Source organism: Falco naumanni, chromosome 7 (genome assembly GCF_017639655.2).
Source record: "Falco naumanni isolate bFalNau1 chromosome 7, bFalNau1.pat, whole genome shotgun sequence".
Classification (NCBI taxonomy): domain Eukaryota; kingdom Metazoa; phylum Chordata; class Aves; order Falconiformes; family Falconidae; genus Falco; species Falco naumanni.
Window position 1 is genome coordinate 51,812,680 of NC_054060.1, and position 19,045 is coordinate 51,831,724.

General features: G+C 41.7%; 1 protein-coding gene across 1 annotated transcript in view; it reads right to left on the minus strand.

The window, feature by feature from the left end:
• SMOC1 (SPARC related modular calcium binding 1) overlaps nucleotides 1-19,045 on the minus strand; it is a 134,251-nt gene that overhangs the window by 72,844 nt on the left and 42,362 nt on the right. The window contains 2 exon segments of the mRNA XM_040601583.1: nucleotides 9,609-9,721; nucleotides 17,781-17,952. Of these exon segments, the coding sequence (XP_040457517.1) occupies nucleotides 9,609-9,721; nucleotides 17,781-17,952 (285 nt within the window).

A 19,045-nucleotide genomic window follows, 5' to 3' on the forward strand; every position in this document is an offset into this window, starting at 1 on the left:
TCTAGATTGAATTCTGCTCATTCTCTCTTTTTCCAAACAAGTTCACTGGAGCCAATTTCCCATTCCGGTCCTCTCCACACAGAAGAATGATGGGGTGTTTGCACCATTCCCTTCATTAGGGATCCTTCAGACCTAAACCAGCCATTCTCCCTTGCTGACAGCTGGCTTCGATTCCCTAAGGTAGCAGAGTTTGTTCAGAGACTTAACGACAGTCTTTTTAAAAGGCTTTGAGTATCACATAAAACATGATCTAAGAGCAATTATAACGCGGTACCACGTGTTTATCTTTGGTTTCACTAAAGTGCAAATCAATCATTTTGCCTTGAGCAAATTCACTTTTAGCAGCCAAAATCAACAATACTCTCATGTACTCATGTTACTAAAGTCACTGTTGCTGCTATCTGCACGTTTCCATCTTTATTCTCTCAATATATCACAAAATTAATTGCAAATTACTCAAAACCACTGTGAATATAATTAGCAATAATAAAATTGCAAGTATCTTATTGCTCAATATAATCAATTGCACATTCAAAATGAGTGTGATGGAACTGCTTGGGTTTCTGTGTTTAGCATTTATCCTTGCTGATCACACACACATTATTGCATTCCCAACAGTACAAGAAACTGTCTTTACATCTAAACATTAATTATAAAAATCCTACCCAGAGATAGAGACAAATTGCAGGATAGGGTCTTGAATTCATAGGGCAAAACCATTCCATGTTACATTAGAGAAAAAATCCAGCATACCCAACATTTAAGAAAATGCAAGTACTAGTGACTTGATATTCCTTCAGCCAAACCTTCAGAAAATAACAAAGTACAAGGCAGAGGAGTCCAAAAAACAGTGACATAAATTTAGGATAGATGCATTAACTAGGAGCACGTTATGCAACTCATCTCAGTTGAGACCTACCAATTACATACACTCATTTATGCAAGCCAAGCACTTTAAAAGTGAAGTAATTTTGTAAATAACTAAGCTAAGGAATGCTGGTCTTCCTTAGACTGGTAGGCCATGACCCTTTCTTACCCCTGCAAAAAAAATAAAATCTCAGATTGACAGCACTTTCACAACACCCGCATGTTCTGCAGCACCAAAGGACTTTCCTACTATGCATAACAGCAGCAATCAAATCTCAGCCCTTATCCTAAAGGCCAGACAACTACCCAAGAAGAATGGACACTTCAGAAGCCTAAAAAACAACTGCAGTTGGCATTCCTGGACATCTTTGCGTTGAGAGATGCTATCTTTCATCATTTTATGTGACCAGGTCTCAGCATATTTAGGTGTCGTAGCAACAGTGGTCTACAGCCTAGAGTTCACAGCTTACCAGGCTGAGGAAAAAAAAAACCACAGTATACTTTTCATCACTTACACAGCACTGGTATGACATTGAAAAAAAAAAATATGTAGAAGCAATAGCTGATCCAGTACCATTTCTATACACCGCATGTAAACACAAACTCTGTAAAGTTTGTGTTCTGTCAACTATTCTAGAGCACGTGTAGTAAAGAATCTTGAAAATTATGGGGTTTACTTTAAATTTTTCCTATGAGTTTCCAATTACCTCAGGTTTGAGTTTTTGTTGCTTAATTTCATTTAAATCTTCTACCCAAAATTCAACCTCATTCTAATCCTACTCCCACAGTAGCAAGATTTTTAAATACTGTTATAATCAGAAGAGTAACTGTAAAAGTGACACTCGTTTACTGTACGGACTTAATCTTCACTTACTGAGTTAATTTGGGCTCCACCAAAATACATGTTAGAAAAAGTGTGTTTGCCTTTTTTTGGCGCTCAGTCTTCTAAAGCTAAGCATTGTGTCAGAGAAAATACGTTATCAGTTTTATATACAAAAACCCTTGATTGCTAACCAATCTGCAGACACATAATGTTCAGCACTGGTGAGGCCACACCTCAAATACTGTGTCAGTTCTGGGCCCCTCACTACAAGAAAGACATAAAGGTGCTGGAGCATCTTCAAAGAAGAGCAGCAAAGCTGCTGAAGGGTCTAGAGAGCAAGTCCTGTGAGGAGCGGCTGAGGGTTGGTTAGCCTGGAGTAAAGGAGTCTCAGGGGAGACCTTATCAGTCTCTACAACTGCCTGCAAGGAGGTTGTAGTGAGGTGAGTGTTGGTCTCCTCTGTCAAGTAACAAGCAATAGGATGAGAGGAAACGGCCTCAAGTTGCACCAAGGGAGGTTTAGATTGGATATTAGGAAAAAATGTCTTCACTGAAAGGGTTGTCCAGCATTGGAACAGGCTGCCCAGGGGAGTGGTTGAGTCACCATCCCTGGAGGTATTTAAAAGACGTGTAGATGCAGTGCTTAGGGACATGGTTTAGTGGTGAACTTTACAGTGCTAGATTAACAGTTGGACTCTTATTTTAAAAGGTTTTTTCTCAGTCTAAATAATTGTATGATTACTGCTCGAAAGACACATGACAGAGTCTGACATATCAAATATACACCTACCCAACAGCAGAACATTTTAAGTTACATAATAGGGAACCAGAGAAATAAAACCTGCAAATCGCTTGAGGTCTTCCAACAGATTCCCCAGTAACATCTACACTTTAAAAAAAAAAAATTCAACTGCTGCAAGCACCCAAATCCCTGATTGTGCAGGAGGACACCATTCCTATTTTTCGTGAGTGAGGGATATGCCATCTCAACCGTGTCTCAACTGATGAATGAAAAGCATGAGGGACAAACCCAAAAACAAATGCTCTGCCACCACTGCCCAAATAAAGACTGTAGCAGTAGCTCCTCTATTCCCCCCTGCCGTTGTGATGCGTGAAATCAAACAGTAGCTAACATACTAGCCACTGGCCACATGAATGGCCACCTGCTCTCAATCAAGTCCATTATGAAATGAAGTATGAAAACATTATAGTCACTGGCAGATGACTCTGCATCTTAATTTCTTGAGGGAGAAAGGAGCTGCTGTATGGGTTTCTTCATTATCTTACTGGCAACACCAGAATCAGATTCCCAAGTAGACCAAACCTTCTCTCAACAAGCAAGCAGTATCATCCCTTTACAGCCATTTGACAAAGGAGGATCAAGTGGCTGTTTCAAAAAGATAAACTGGAAATAGGAAAGAACAAGGACAAAGCAGTAATTCTGTGATGGCTGAAACCAGTCTTTACAGACTTATAGGAAGAAGCTTGCTAAAAGAGGCTTGAGAGTGCCTTAGACAAGCACTGGGCCAAGCACAGGAACATTAACGCTCAGACCAGCCTTTCACTACTGTCCAGATCAAGAGGTTGGTAACCAATTCCTATCCCATCGCAGATCAGACAAACATTTCTTGGCTCCTTCCATAATGCATGGCAGAGAGAAGAAGAGAAGAAAAACATTCCTTCTGCATTCAAAGCAATACTTCTAGGGAAGAAGAAAAAAGACATCCAGTTTTTGAATAGCACTGCTGAGGGCGAGGGCAGACAGCAGAGTTACTACTGCCCACACTCACAGCACAAGGCAAGGCTCCGAACTCTGTTTGCACCCAGGTGCTCCTTTGCTCTAAAAACAGCTAAATTGTTCCAAGTCAGTAGGTCATCTGGTATGACCCACGGAGCAGAAGCCACAGTGTCACACATCAATTTTCAATCAAGCCTTTCCTTCGTTCAAGCCATTGAGACTCATCTAGAAAGTTCTCTGAACCCAAGTTGGTGGTACACAATTGGCACACTGGCCTGATGGCTGTTTATCTTAAGTGATGTCTCTGTTCTGGTTTAAATGTCTTCTATTGCTTAGACCCTGGATCTTGCCATACTTTCTGCCAGATTAAGCATCAGCAGACTATAGTCAGAAGGCTGCCTTGCCTTTACAGACAATTTTAGGAAGCTATGAATCAGTCTGCATCTTAACTTTGAGCTTCTTTGAGTCTACAAACCCTTAAATCATTTTTGTCACTTTTTCTGCTCCCCGCTCACATTTAATTCTTCCCAAATGATGTTGTGTAGACAAATATTCCCACCAGGGCTTTATGCAGCAACCACCCTCCTTGAGTCTATGCACCATTCAAGAAATGCTTGCTCCACAGGAATTTCACTATTCATATAACCAGGGAAAGAAGTAATTTCTGGCAGGAAAAAAAAAAATCTTAGCCACCATCAAGGGCATTGCTAACACTCTGGCAGAGATACCACTTTTAGCTCAGGAGAGGGATCCTGAAGAGAGGCTCACTGCTTCTGACACAGAACATGATCCTTTAAAGTTAAGTGACCTTACATTGCTGCTTTCCTTAAGGACATCCACTCTTGCTTTAAGAATTTGCTCCTTTGCTCTCTTGACTGGTGGTTCTTTGAAGAAGTGCCATATATAACCAAAGTTGCTACCTCCTTACCCATCCATGGGTATCTTCAGCTCAATATACAAATGAGAAACACAGTAAGAGTTGCAGGAAGTAACGAAGCACATAAGTAGCAGACAAATCTGCAGAGCAATAGTCACAGAGAGCTCCAGCTACAGTCTTTTATAGAAGGAATGTCTTTTACCAGAAAAAGCTAGAACCATCTACTAATTAAAGCCCAGATTCTTTATTAAGAAAGAGTTCCTTTAATCTAGGGAGACAGACTGTGTTCTTTTCTTCTGAAAGGAGAAGTTAAATCCTTGAGAGCTTAGTATTGCTACAGCATAAACACTGAATAATGGAATAATAGACAGCATCCGGGGAATGTGGGATATGTCTACACAGTGCCCCAAACACCATGCTGCATTAAGAAATGAGTTTGTAATTCTGCTCAGCATCACGCTACACTAGTCAACCCAGAGGAACAGACTTGGATCACAAAGTCACACTGAATGCTGAGAGGGTTCTCGATATCTTTAGAAAGGGGTCTGTTTGTAGGACTTAGGAGAATGCAGTACTTTGTACACGCATTAGCATAGCACAGAACAAAACTATTGCTACGGACTGTAATACAGATTGCTTTTTCTAAACAGACTTGTATTACCAGATGTAGGAGTGCTCTGGAAGCTATCTGATAATGGCAAACTGCTCTGACAGTCAGCCCACTCACTGATCCCATCATAAGACAACAGGTTTCACTGATGCACTTGCTCTAAGAGAAATCTCAGCACTGCATCGTAACTGCACCAACAGCTGCAGTTGTGAGAGCCCTAAACTCAAAAGAAACTCTCCAAGGAGACTTGCTCTTAGCCACTTGTATGCAGACTTACAAGGAAAAGAAACCACAGCTAGACAGTGGAAGGTGGCAGCAAATAGCAAGACACACCACAAAAAGCCCCGCAAGACTATACCCCCAAAGCAGGGTTAGCATTATTCATGTTCATATTAATCTGTCTGAAGCAGATCCCATTTAAAACCTCAGCAACCTTTTCTAAAAAGCTGCTTGGGGGGAAAACTATGAAGAATGCAAGTCTCTCAGCCCATGGCAACAAGCCCAATGGCACTAGGCAGCAAAAGAAAGTGCACAGATTACCCAATAGAGTCTGTTGTTTATGAAGAACAGATCACAGCAGGTTAAGTGCAGCATGGAAAGGGAATGGCATTTATGCAAAATACAGCATAACAGAAAAAAGGAGAGCACAAATCTTGGGAACAGAAACTGGTTTTAGTCATGTTTAATTTTGCACAACAGTACATGACCTCAGATTTATACAATTTATCAAATTACTCATACCAAACACATATTCTTATGTTGTGAATAATTCAAATTTTATCTGCATGTTTACATTACTGTGGGCTAAGTGCAGAGAGCTTTTGTTATAGGAAGTAATATTCCACACAAACTGAAATATAAAGAAATAACAATTCCAGAGTAATTCATCAGGTCCTTCCCCATTTACAGCCATCCCATCATGCCTGCAGCACCACCACCTCCTCCATGCTGCAAGTCCATACCACATTTTTAGATGTGTAAGCAGTGCTTAAAAGGGATTTGATAAGATCTTTGCTATACACAAACTCCCAGACTAAGGGAAGCAGCACTCACAGTGCATAGAAACAGTTATGAAAACCAGTGAATTGACAGGTGCCTGCTCCTCTTCATGCAGTACTCAAAACCCGTTATAACTAGTCATGCTTAGGAAAACTGGCCATCCAGACAACAGAATTGGTAGCCACACTTCTTTTTGGTCTATATTTTACAGACAATGAAAAAACAGGCATATTATACAAGTGTTTAAGACACACAGGATGTCTCTCTAATGCGGAGTTTAAATGCAAGCCAAATCAAGGTCTTTGCCTTCAGGCCCTCCTCCCTTTCACCCTTGTTACCACATCTAACATTCTGATCTCAGAGCCAGTAGCCCTGCAGGGAAGCAGGAGGAGATAAGGCAAGCATGGTCTCCCCTCTGCAGCCACTGTCCCATGCAGCACATACTGCCAGTCACAAAACAGCAGAGTAGCTATATGTTCTCTTTACCACCCTACAGCCCCATCCAATTTGCAGTGGATCTAGCCCCAAATCTACACAGTTTCATCCTGAATGCAATTCCAGGAGCTGGAAAGGGCAGACTTGGGTGGCTTTCAGAGGAACAACTTCAGTTAGTGCTACTTTTAGTGTTTACCCATAGTGATTGCAATTTAGTTTCTAATCAAGAGGATGATGATAAACCACAAAAGCAACAGTTCAATCCGGTTAAGACTAAACAGGTTTTGTGAACATAAAGTTACTACTACCAAATGCAGCTCCCAAACCTGCGCTGTCTGTTTTTCACTCCTGCAAAACTTTCAAGTATTTCCAACAATTAATTAGACAAAAACCTAGATCTTCTGAAGTTTGATGGCAAGGATGATGTGGGCCTGAACACCTACTGTGTACACATCTACAAAAAAAGAGGCTTGGCTCAAGACCTGAAAGCAAGTCATCCACATCTTCAGCGAGTACTGTAACAATTAAGACATTTGACATTCTAAATATATGCATGCATCTTTGTTTCCCCTCTGATCAGAATTTTTCTTCTACCCAAAATATTCCTCCAATAACAGTTGCACAGAAGGCAGAAAGTTGTTGAAAAACATTCCCCTAGCCAACTCTACATACAGGGTATACCCTGAAGCATGTGCATCTTGTTGGGACTGGGCTTCAAGGCTGAAGAGCATGGCGGGTATTTCTCCTAGAAACTTAATTGAGAGATGCTGCTCTGTTCTGGACTCCTCAACTGAGATTTTGAAGGTTCGATGGAGCAACAGTCTGGGCACTGAACCGGAAAAAACTAACAACAGTTCAGAGCTGACTTCATCAAGGCCTCAGGGACTTCAAGAACTGGTCTACACAGCTTCCACACAGAGTAGAACCTAGGGGTGCCAATTCTCTGCACAAGAGATGCAGTATCCAAACCATCTCCACCAGATGAGATCTATTCATAAGTTGCTGGAAGCAAAACCTATTTAGACTGTTCACCAAAATTCTAATTTTTATGCATCCTTCTAAACCCAAAGTTTAACTGATTTGAGCCAGAAGCTAAGGAAATATTTGTCTCAAATGCAGGCTGAAACCAGTTAGCTTCCTCTGACATTGTTTTTCATTCACATCTTATACAGGGACAATGACCTTAGATGCTGCAGTATAAATGATGAAGCTGGTTCCTGAGGTATGTGGAACGTGGGATACTGTTACGATCCAAGGAATGATACGAATTTCATTTAATTCCAGCTACAAAGGGATCAGAAGCTTCCTTCATCATGCCAGGTAAAACAAAAGCATTTTAGTGTTCACAGATAGGACTGAACAGAGGAAGAATGTGAAATACCACTTGGCTGCTAGCTGAAAACACACAATTTTTGTAAGCAGTTTCATGTTGCCCCTCCACTGGCAACCCACAGTGGCCAGGGTTCCAGGACAGGAAAGGAACAGACCTTCCAAATAAACCTGCCTGAAACAAAGCTTTGTCAACTGCACTCAGTCCAGCTTATTAGGATGAAAATTTTGCCTGCACCTCCTACTTCACTCTCCAAGAGGCTGATGGACAGATGACAGAGACATTGGAAAGTCAGTTTTCCTTCCCCTTTTTTTCTTGAACTATAAAGGTTTAACATGGAGCACTCAGTTGGCCCACTGTGCTAGATTTTGTAATTATTTCCCTCTACTGCCAACATAACCTAAGCAGCTCTACACAGAATCAAATTTCAACAATTCAGAGTGTAGTCTGACCAAGACACTGCAGCCACTTCTCTTACCCCCACCATCTTCCCAAGATGGTCCACACTGTACACAAATATGATGATGCCTGCTCCAAATAAGTATGCAAAGTTGGCAGGATGGATAAACTTTTCCCACTTCACCACTAAAAAACAAAAACAAAATAAAAACACTCCCACACACCAGATAATGGGAGGGTAAGGTTGAGGGGCAGGGGGGGGAATAAAAATTTTTGGTGGGTTATCACAAAAAAAAAATCTTTCCTCTCCTCTTCCCCCAGGCATCACGAAGTGTTTGAACCAACCCCAAGGCTTTTTGTCTTTCTCATCTTTTTGAACCCAATATTGATTGTATTTTGGAAAATATTTTTACCTTCAAAAGACTTTGCAAACAACTAGTGAATCCTAAAATTTCTCTGAGGCACAAGATCTCTAGAGCAGTGCTAGACATAGGGAAGCTAAGGCAAAAAGAGTTGTGTGATCTACCTAAATTCACAAAGTAGATGTCATCAGGGCTGCAGGATTTTAGCTTTTGAGATGCAAGCCAAACTAAGCAGACAGCATACTCCTCCTACCTGTTAGGGAACCGCACATGAGCCATTTTTAACACCCAGTTCAGTTAGCACTGGAACACTACTCAATATACTAGTGGTAAAAGAACCAAGTATCACTCTTCATTTCTAACCTGCCTCTGCAAAGTACTCTTCCTCTCAAAATCTCCTTCATGAGGGCTTTGTTTTTGCCATAACTACTTCAACTTCTCTGGAATTTTCTTGGACCTCTCCTAGTCCAACTATTTCTGAAGGATGCTCAGGGACCAGGCCTGACTATTCATTTTTCACAGATACTAAAGGCCAACAAAACCATAAGCCTCCTCTGCTACCCTGCCTGAGAACTGCTTCTCAAAAGAAACAGCATTATGAAACCAGCACAAGCACGCATTTAGTTCCAGCAAGGGAACAGTGAAGAATCAAAACCTCAAGGAAAACACTTTCATCACCTCTCTGCCAGACCCCCCAAACCACAACAGGGCATAGAACAGAAAAGAGAAGCCTGTCACTAACAAGTACCCTACAGAGGAAAATGGCTCAACAAACCACTTTTTTTGCTAGGATAGATGAAGCACAGGTAACAGCTGAAGAAGCTTAGACCACCCTGTTCTGTCTGAGCCACAGCTATCTTTGCAGGTCACCTTCAGGGAAAAACTGACCTCCCCTGAAACTTGTTTTTGTTTCTGTGCTGTGCTGGAGGTTGATGCCATTTGTTTCTGTGCCGCACTGGAGGTGGATGTCATTACATGTGTATTTGTTTTTTAAGGTATGGTGATCAAATCAGAGCTTCTAGTTGGTTAAAACAAGTCCCCAGCTTTCAAGACCTTCACCTGAGTAGCTGAGACTGCACCCATCCTGCTATCATCATTTGGTTCACGCCATAACAGTGACTCTCCCACAGCCACTGGCAGCCTGGCTGAAGGAAGACAACAGAAGTTTTACCTGTGTGAATGATCCATCCTCATTGCATTCTGGGATGAAGACTGCTTCCTGGGGCTTCTTTGCCTGTTCCAGTGCTTGAGTTCTCTCTAATCGACACTTACTTTGGCCAGCATCTATAAGGAGAAAAGCAAAACCTACTTAGATTGCAAACACCATTTGGCCTCTTCACAAGCTGTCAGATGCACCACACTGCTGCAGCAGGAAAAAAAACCCCAAACAACATTAACATTAGCTATGGAGTTAGCACTCATGATCCCAAAGTCAAAAATGCACCTAGACGATCAAACTATGAGCTAGTTAATGAAGAGCTGCCTCATTTCCCAGGTGATATTTTTTATGGTCATCCATGGGCGCTGGAAGCTTCTTCTAACAAATGCTGGAGCATAATGCCCATGCAGTGAAAGGCCTTTCTAGAGGGAGTTGTGTCTGTGTTAACAGCCTGAAACTGGATGGCTGAGCATAACCCAAGTAATTCAGGCCTAGAAGTAAGCAGTGTGGAAGAAGTGATGGCCCTAGCACAGCTTCTTCTCTAAGCAACTCTCCCAATAAGGTGCTAAAATAACCAGTGACCCATCTGAACTTCCACCTTTGTGTGGTTCAGATAAGGTAGATATGCCTGTGTGTTCCTGAAACCCAGCGTACTGGCTCTGGCTGAGCCCCACAGCAGCCCTCCCAGTGCTGTGCTTGTACTGGTAGCCAGAAGGGTGCTGCTAACACACCGGTGTTTGGCTGCTGCTGAGCAGCGCTCGCACAGCACCAAGGCTGGCTCTCCAACATCCCCCCATCACCAGCAGGCTGGGGGTGGGCAGGGTCTTGGGAGGGGACAGAGCCAGGACAGCTGACCCAAACTGACCAACAGGTCATATAAACATATGACACCTGCTCAGATATAAAAGCTAAGAGAAAGGAGCAAGAAGGGGGCAGCACTCGTTATTTACAACATTTGTCTTCCAGAGCAACTGCTACACACGCTGAAGCCCTGCTTCCCAGGAAGCGGCCGAACATCGCCTGCTGATGGGAAGTAGAGAAAAACTTTTGTTTCCCCTTCACTTCTGAGCAAATGACTTTTGCAACTGCTTCATTAAACTGCCTTTACTTTGACCCACAAGTGGGTTTTTTTAATCTTTATTTTTCTCAAACCACCTCCTCCCCACCCCACCCCCCACCTTCTGCTGAGGGGAATAATAGAGCGGCTTGGTGGGCACGCGGCATCCAGGCAAGGTCAACCCACCACACCCCACACCCAGCTTCTACCTCTAGTCCCAGCACTCACAGCCACGTGTGCATTATACTTTCTCATATCAGTAACTAACTTTGCTGCCAAGAAAAAACACTGCTCTGCAAGCAGAGCAGAGTTTGAAGGGGTTAAGATCTCATGACTAACTCTTTCCAGGTCCAGCTCACTGTTATAGAGTGTAGACCCAGATAAACCCATCAGTCATCAGTGTTGGGCTTAAGAGGAGAGTTCTGCCCTGCAGAGATACAAGTTGACTCAGTGCTCACATTTAAAAACATGATGTCTAACAGTACTTCTGTTCAGCCTAGAAGAAAAAAGGCAAATATCTGTTTCTATGGGACTCTGACACAGGAACTAGCACCTTCCTTTCCTCATGAATCCACTGATGGAAAGATTTTCAGTGCAGAAACTGCAAAACCTGGTCATCAGAATCTTTCAGCAGCACTGTAGAGAGTGATCAAGGTTGAATCCACATTATATCAGGCACAAAAATAACACTGGGTAACAAAAAAATTCCACTAAAGATCCCATATCTGCTTCACAGATCACATGAACTTCAACAACAGAATCACTAATACCAGCACTGAATTAGAAAGCCAGTCTGGGTTCTCAGGTCAACTGACTTCACATTGCACAGTGACAGAAGCCATTTTCATCTAAGCATATGTAGATGCAGAAATCAATGACAACGCTGTAAATAGTTATGATAAAGGCACAGACCAAAGCTTTCAAGCAGAGTATTTACACAACTGATGACTCAAGATACCAAGTTGCCGGCTTGCCAACACATTTTAAACATACCACATTACTCCCCAAGAAGGATTCCACAAGTCTTCTGAAATTATGGAAATCTTTGGGAAAAGTCATTATTCATAGCAATAGTATTCAGCACAGGTGCCTCTAAGCTTAGGCATGGGGTTACAAAGCAAGAGTGCCTACATCAGCTCTGCCACTGACCCACTGAGTGACTACAGGTTGGTCACCTCACCTCCCTGTGACCTGGTGTTCCTTCTGATCCTATGGCACTCATCTTTACACTTTCATTTGTTTGTGGGTTGCTTGCACCACACCTTTAGCACATGGAGCTTTGACCTCAGGTAGACCTGTTATAAGCTTGTATAAAGAACAAGACTGTTACAGAATGAAAAGACTTGAATAAAATTTATACTGAATTTTGAGAAGCAGTATTTGTTTTTCTAATTAGCCATGATATAACCTCTAAGCTGGAATTTCCTCTTTTCCCTCTGCTTGCCACAGTGACCAGATGATTAGACTTTGTTGGCACACCTCCTCCACAGAGGAAGATCCTGCCAGCAGTACTAACCCTTCCAACACATGCTTGTTCTTTCAGCTGAAAAGGAAGCACTGGCAGTGTTGTTAACTGGAACAACTATCACCTGCAGATCTCCTGTTCAAACTTGAGTCTAATCTTGCTTGCCATGACAAAGGACATTATTTCAAAACCAGATGGCATAGCTGCACCTTTTATAGCTAGCTGTTTGACTAAAAACACCTTCAAGTTCAGCTTCACAGGGGGCAACTAAGTAGGAAAAAAAATCAGCAGATTATGCAGATCTGCATGTATAAGGAACATAAAAAACAGGGGCGCTATGAATTTCTCACATAACAATCAAAGCACAGATTCACAAATGAAAGTGTGTTTTCTAGTCTCTCCACCTGAGGATACAGGACTGCAGGCAGGCATATCTGGTTCCTCTCCTGAGCATAAAACAGACATGTAAAGCATTTTCACGTATCATCTACTTTGGTGCTGGCACACATACATGACTGAAACTGGATGCTTCACTACAGAGCTAGCAGGAACAAACATTTTGTGTTATCTCCTGTAGTACAAATACACTAGGAGCCCAGGCAGCAGGGAGACTAACTCTGATCTTTGTCCAATTTGTCTAATAAGCAACCAAACACATACACAATCAAGCCCTTACTATAAGGGGAAGATAATGTAAACATGTTACTCTTAAGGTGACTGTGTCCCTGACAATTTTAACTGGCCTTTAGAGACTGAACTCTCTACTACCACCCAGTAGACTACACTGATGCACCGCAGCATTTAAGAGCTCATCGCTGTTGCAGCACCCTCTTTTGCAATTCAACTCTTGGCTCAAGTGGTGCGTCTTCACAAATTGCTGCTGAAGTGCAGAGAAGACAGACAATTTTTCCTCCTGTTCATGAACACTTAGCCCTGATCATTTCTCCCATCTTCCCTCATTGATTTCTAAAGGTCATGCCAGTCCTTTTACAGCCTTGACTTGGAACAGCCATCTATATACCACACTGGCTGGAGAGGTATGTGTATACCACTATCTTTTTTGTCTGTCATTTCACAGTTCAGTTCCAGTAAAAACAGTGCCTTTAATATCAACATTTATCAGTCTATTTTTAAAAGGACCGTCAATCCTTCTCTTCCTCACTCCACAGGCTGGTATTTTTTTAACGTTTGCATCAACATGTCATTTCAGTGGAATGACTTCACCTTGCTATTTTTGCTTTCTTAATTAGAAAATGTAAAACATTAAGTGCCAAGTGTTAAAAAGTAGCTGCCAAATAGCTCACCCCAAATAAGATGCATTACGAATTTTACTAAAGCCTGATGCTTTGATGTAGATTCATATATCCTATTCTGCATTTTGATTGCTTACCTGAGTACTTCAGCATTTTTCTTTCCCTCTTAAAAATGCTCACTGGAGTATCAAGCACCAAGTTTATAAAACAGAATGGCATTAATGCATTCCAGTTTCACAGTCCAGACAGACTAAACAGGACTTTCTCCCCTCCCTTACATAAGGTGAAAAACCAGAACAGAATGAGTTTTTTAAAAGCAGAAGTATTTAAAGCCAAATTATTAAACATCTTCAAACTTAGCACAGATTTACTGCAGCTTAAAAAGCTGCCTTTTAAAGAAAATTTGTTCTCAGGCTGGTAGCTAGCATCTAGGAGATTGTGAACTACAAATGATGTTTTTGACATCTGTGGCCTAATCTGCAGAATGTATTGCACATAATTTCAGATTTTGCAATGAGGTTGGCTAAATATCACAGTTGATCTTATCCGTGAACAGCTTATTCAAATGAGACCACTATGTCCTTCATAATATACACAATCCACTCCTGAATAGGCCCCAAGAATTCCAGCATCCTCTCTTCAATAGGCAGAGGCAGTTTTGACGGCACACAACATCAGGGTATAAAGACCCAAGGCATCCATATTACACTAGCAGCAAATCTTTACGATGCAACCACAAAAGTCTAGCTATTTAATTTTAATTCTACTTTGTTTTTACCAAAAGCTAAAAGGACAAAAATTGATCCAAGCAGCTTTTGAGCTATTTCTAGTTTCATTAGGTAACTGTCTCACACACAGGCCAGGTCCCCTCCAGGCACAAAGCAGTCCGGCTACAGAGAAGTCAGCAGATCCATACACATTTACTCCAGCTGATGATCTGTGTCTTTGCATAAAACAGGCAAAAATGGAACCTGAGCAAACTACAAAAACATACCCATCTCTCCCACAGGGTGTCAATCATCCTTCACTTTCCCCACTCTTTTCCACTTCATTTTTGACAAGTCCTACACATGGACTCTCCAGCTTCTTCTCTTTCATGCTGACGTGCTTTGCTCCTTCTCCGATACCCGTGTACCATTTCTACTCCAGAGTTCCCCAACTTATTTGGGGCATACCTAAAAACATGCTTAAATTTTCAAAGTGATTGAAAATGTCATTTCAGATTTTACTGACTAATTGATGCCAAGGAGGGACCCATTTTATTCTCACTGGACTAGGAACATGAAAGTTAAGACAAAACTGATCTAGCAAGGGGACTAAAAAAAAAGCCAAAAAGAATTATTTCAAAATATCATCCTCTGTTTTTAACCAGACAGTAGGTAGAGGAGAAAGATTACCTTCAAACAACTTATTACTAGTCAGAAGGTGACCTTCCTCTCCTGCACATTAGCAAAAAGTTGGGTTCATCCAGGTGTCACAGGAGGTGAACTGAAGACTCCTGTTACAATTCCCACCAGTATCTTACGATAGGTTTATTCTACATGGTGACTTGTGATCCAAGAACAAACTCTGTACCAGTAGATTTTCAAAGCCAACCATTATAAACCTAAAGGGAAGTTTGTAGAGCACTCCCATCCCCCCACTCCCTTTTTTTTTTAATTAAATAGGCCAAACAAGTTCCTAGAAACCAACCAATTAACACAGAACTTAAACGGGCTTTAAGCCACTGATATCCGATCCACCCTAACGGTCACTGCATAGTCTTGACAGCTTGCCAAGAGTCATTTAACAATTATTCGTCCTTCATCCCTGCAAAGTTTTGAGGCAGAACTCTTGTTGGACATCAGATCTTAAGATGCCTGCTGACAAAAGATCCAGGTAGGAGTGCTTAGCTATGTGTTTTACGCACAGCTATGCCATCTGGAACTATTCCCTGGAATCTCATCAATGAGGCTCCATTTGTCATGGATGCCATAGTTTCATCATTTTAAGCTACTCCTGACTTTTAACCCTTTGTGATGTCTGAGCAAGGGTTCGGAGAGAGTTCAGATAATTTAGCACCAAAGGAATTTCATTTAAAAGCATGTGAGGAAGCTAGCAAGGAACAAGAGCTGAGTAAGAGTTATAGTTCCCAAAAGGCTAGCAAGATTTCATCTTCAAAGGTCCTTAGCTTCTTGAGAGAGAGCATAGAGCTAAGCTGAATCAAAAACGTTCTGTCCTCACTATGGAAGCCATGCTGCTTGCCTTGGCAAAAGCACAATACAGTACAAGATATCAGCATATAAAATTGGAAACCTACGGTAATTTGGGGGGAAGAACTATGCCTTGCTGTCCACAATATCCTTTTTTTCCTTATTTCAGTTACCCAGTTTTTTTCCCCCTCAGAGAAGGAAACAAGTTTAAATTGCCCATTTCATAAGGATAAGTTCTTGGATACAGTATTTACCACAATTGCATGTGACTGGGCTCAACGGCCCACAGGATCCCTTCCAGTTCTATGGGAGTTCCCCTGTAGACCATCTCTGTCACACAGAGGGAATGGAGGCTATTCAGGGTAAACAGAAGGTACCCAAACACTGCTGGTGATACTTTCGTTTGTGTGAGTACAAGATACAGACCTGGCCCACCACCTGTAGTTAGGCACACCTGTCTCACAACTGTCTGTATTTGCAAAGAACACTAATCTTCATGCACAACTAGAGGTAGTATTTCTAATGCACTAGAAAAACAAAATACCTTTCAACAGCAGCACACATGGAAATTACCAGCAAGGTTAAATTTGAATGTGATAGTCAAAAGAATATTCCTACTTCCCAGGGATTCACGGGAGTGTTAGTGGGTTAAAAGCAAGACTTGTAGTTGTCAGCCTCTCCCAGGTTATTAGGTGCTATACAGGACCACAGGGTAAAAGAAAAAAGGAAAGGAGAACACAAGTAATTTCAGCTAAATGTTTCAGTTATGTCTGAGAGCAGAAAGGAAGGTATACTTCACCTGTGCTTAAGATAAAAACGTCTTTGGACTCTTTTCAATCACGACATACAGCAGGCTGTGTAGTCTAGCGATCAGTATTTTTTCCAATTCCAAAAACAGACACTTCCACATACAGATGCACCACATTTCAGATGCCATGTTTTAAGTAACCAAACAGCGCCAGTTTATATGGCAACATCAGCCATGGAGTTGCTTATCTAAGCCACTCTGCTCAAGTGATGAAAGCAAAAGTGGGACTCCCACCCTACCACTTCTTATTGTGATACTCAAAAATGCATCACATGCAAGAGCAGTCCAACTGCTTCTTTGGCCCTGGGAAGAAAGTTTCTGGGTTTCCAGTACTCAGAAAGCAGCATGACTCAAAGGCCTTTTTCTATGCTATGAGAGAAAAGTTGAGAAAAGTTGCCATAAAGCAACCCAGCAGTGGTAAAACAAAAAAGAAGGAGAAAAAAAAAATAAATCATACAAGTAAGCTTTTTTCCCCAATGAGAGACTGTTAAAAGAAAGCAATATTAGAGGTCATGCTCATAATTCACCTAAAGTATAAAGCCTGTCAATACATTGAAAAGGGATTTCCATTTTAGAACAAGTTATTCTGACAAAGATACATATTCATAATAGTAAAAAAGCCTTCATAAACAAAAGCCAGGCTTAAACATATGCCCATTTCTCCTTCCACAGCAATTTTAATGAGTTTCTCCTGTCACTTTAACCAATTGCTAAAAACATCTGTGCCATTTGCCCTCTGAGTCACTTGTGCTCTCAGCAAATGCACTCAACTTGATTTTTCACTCCACTGCAAAAGCAAACCATTTGTGTGACAAGACACCAATACTCCTTAAAAAAGTTTCAACCTCATCTTCAGACTATGCTGAAGAAGAGCTGAATTGAGACAGAACCAATATTCTCACTTTTAAGTAGATGTGTAACAGCAAACAGGCAAAAAAGAGGCCATGTAAAAGCCTTGCATGCTTTGTCTTCTTAATTAGCTCAGCACAGAAAGACTGTATGTCTGAAAAGGCACTAGACACCAATGTGCACCACACGTTCTTCCTCACTGCACATTCCTATTACTCAAAGGTATCTCAGTTCCTCACTAGCACAGGTAGCAAGGAAGATCTCTTCTTCCAGGATTTTATTTTATGTTTCCATGATGCCAGCTCCTGATCTGCAGACACATATTTCAGCCCCTTTTCAGTGATGTCTCTGGCTCCTTTACCTTCTTTCACTGATAATTCAGTTGGTTTTTACCCTTGCCACCTAAACTCAGACTCTGATACCCATGCTCACATGAATGCACAATCTCAATCAAACTACTTACAAAGCATGGTACTAAACTCAAGGGTCTAAGAATCCATAAGCTTCTTATGAGGTAGGACTCCCATTCCTCCCCTCAAAGGCATCTGAAATCCACCTACCTTTGCACCGGCCACGATGTGTCACACTCAGACTTGACTCCCGGCATTTGGCTCTCTGGTAGTCGCACATTGACTCATATGTTCTGCCGTCAGAGGCACAGAGGGGTTTGGACTGGGACCTGGAGCAATGCAGGTTACACTGAGGGTCTCTGTCACGGTCGCTTATTAAAAACTGAAGGAAGTGAAAAAAGGAGGGAAGGAGAAAAAAAAAATATTGGTTTTGTTCAGTTTCCCAAAACAGAGCATGGTGTATTTTGGTTTTATGACAATAGCTATATGGTCTATAATACAGTTTAAGCTGCTTACCAAAGCTGATTTTGCCTGAAGGAAACTTAAAATGAAACACGTACATCTTTAAAAAAATAATAATTTAAGGTCTTTGCCATTCCATTTTCTTTAACAGAACGGAAACATTAGTCACTCTGCCTCACCTCTGAAAACATAAGATGTGCAAAGCCAAACACAACCCACACGGGAAGGGCAATACTGAGTCACAACAGCCCAGCTTGCCCAGCATCGTGCTGCAAACAGTATCTGGTACTAGACTATTTTAATCAGAGTGCAAGAAACTTATTGAGGACAGAGGAACCCAAATAACCTATCAAGATTGGCCTTGGTAGCTGAACCATGGATGTGGCCAGCTTTGTATCACTAGTTATTTGGGTTTTTTAAAGCATTACTTACATCATCTGCAGATACCACCTGCAATAGCAAACCTGCACACTCCCAAAGCCACGTTTTGTTCCTTACTGATGACATCTTGCCCAGCTGGCAACTGCATTACATACATCCCACAATCTAATTGCACACTATGTGAAAAGCTATTTCCTTTCAGAAGTTTGAATTTTACGTCTTTCTGAATACCTCTTCTTCCCAAGCATTCAGTTTGGATGCAGCCTGTTGTGCATAAACGTGGCACTCCATTCTTGTCAGTCACTCAAAGTGAACAACCCCAGATTCCCAACATCTCGCTCAGAAGACTTCCTCTATACCATGATCACTGCTGTTTCCCGTCTCTGAAGACAGCTTGGTTTCTGCCTTAACTTTTCAATATGGGAAACCCACAATGCATATGAATGAGTCCCCATTTTCTGTCCATTTGTTCCCTGCAATCCTAACATCTGGCAGTAGTTTACTGTTGTACCTTCAGCTGTACTCTGAGCTGCCTACAGGGACACCCAGGTCTTTCCTCAGGAAGACCCCAGCTACCAGTCCTCATTCCATAACCACTGGCATAATTTCAGCAGGACATGATAGCCCTTTTC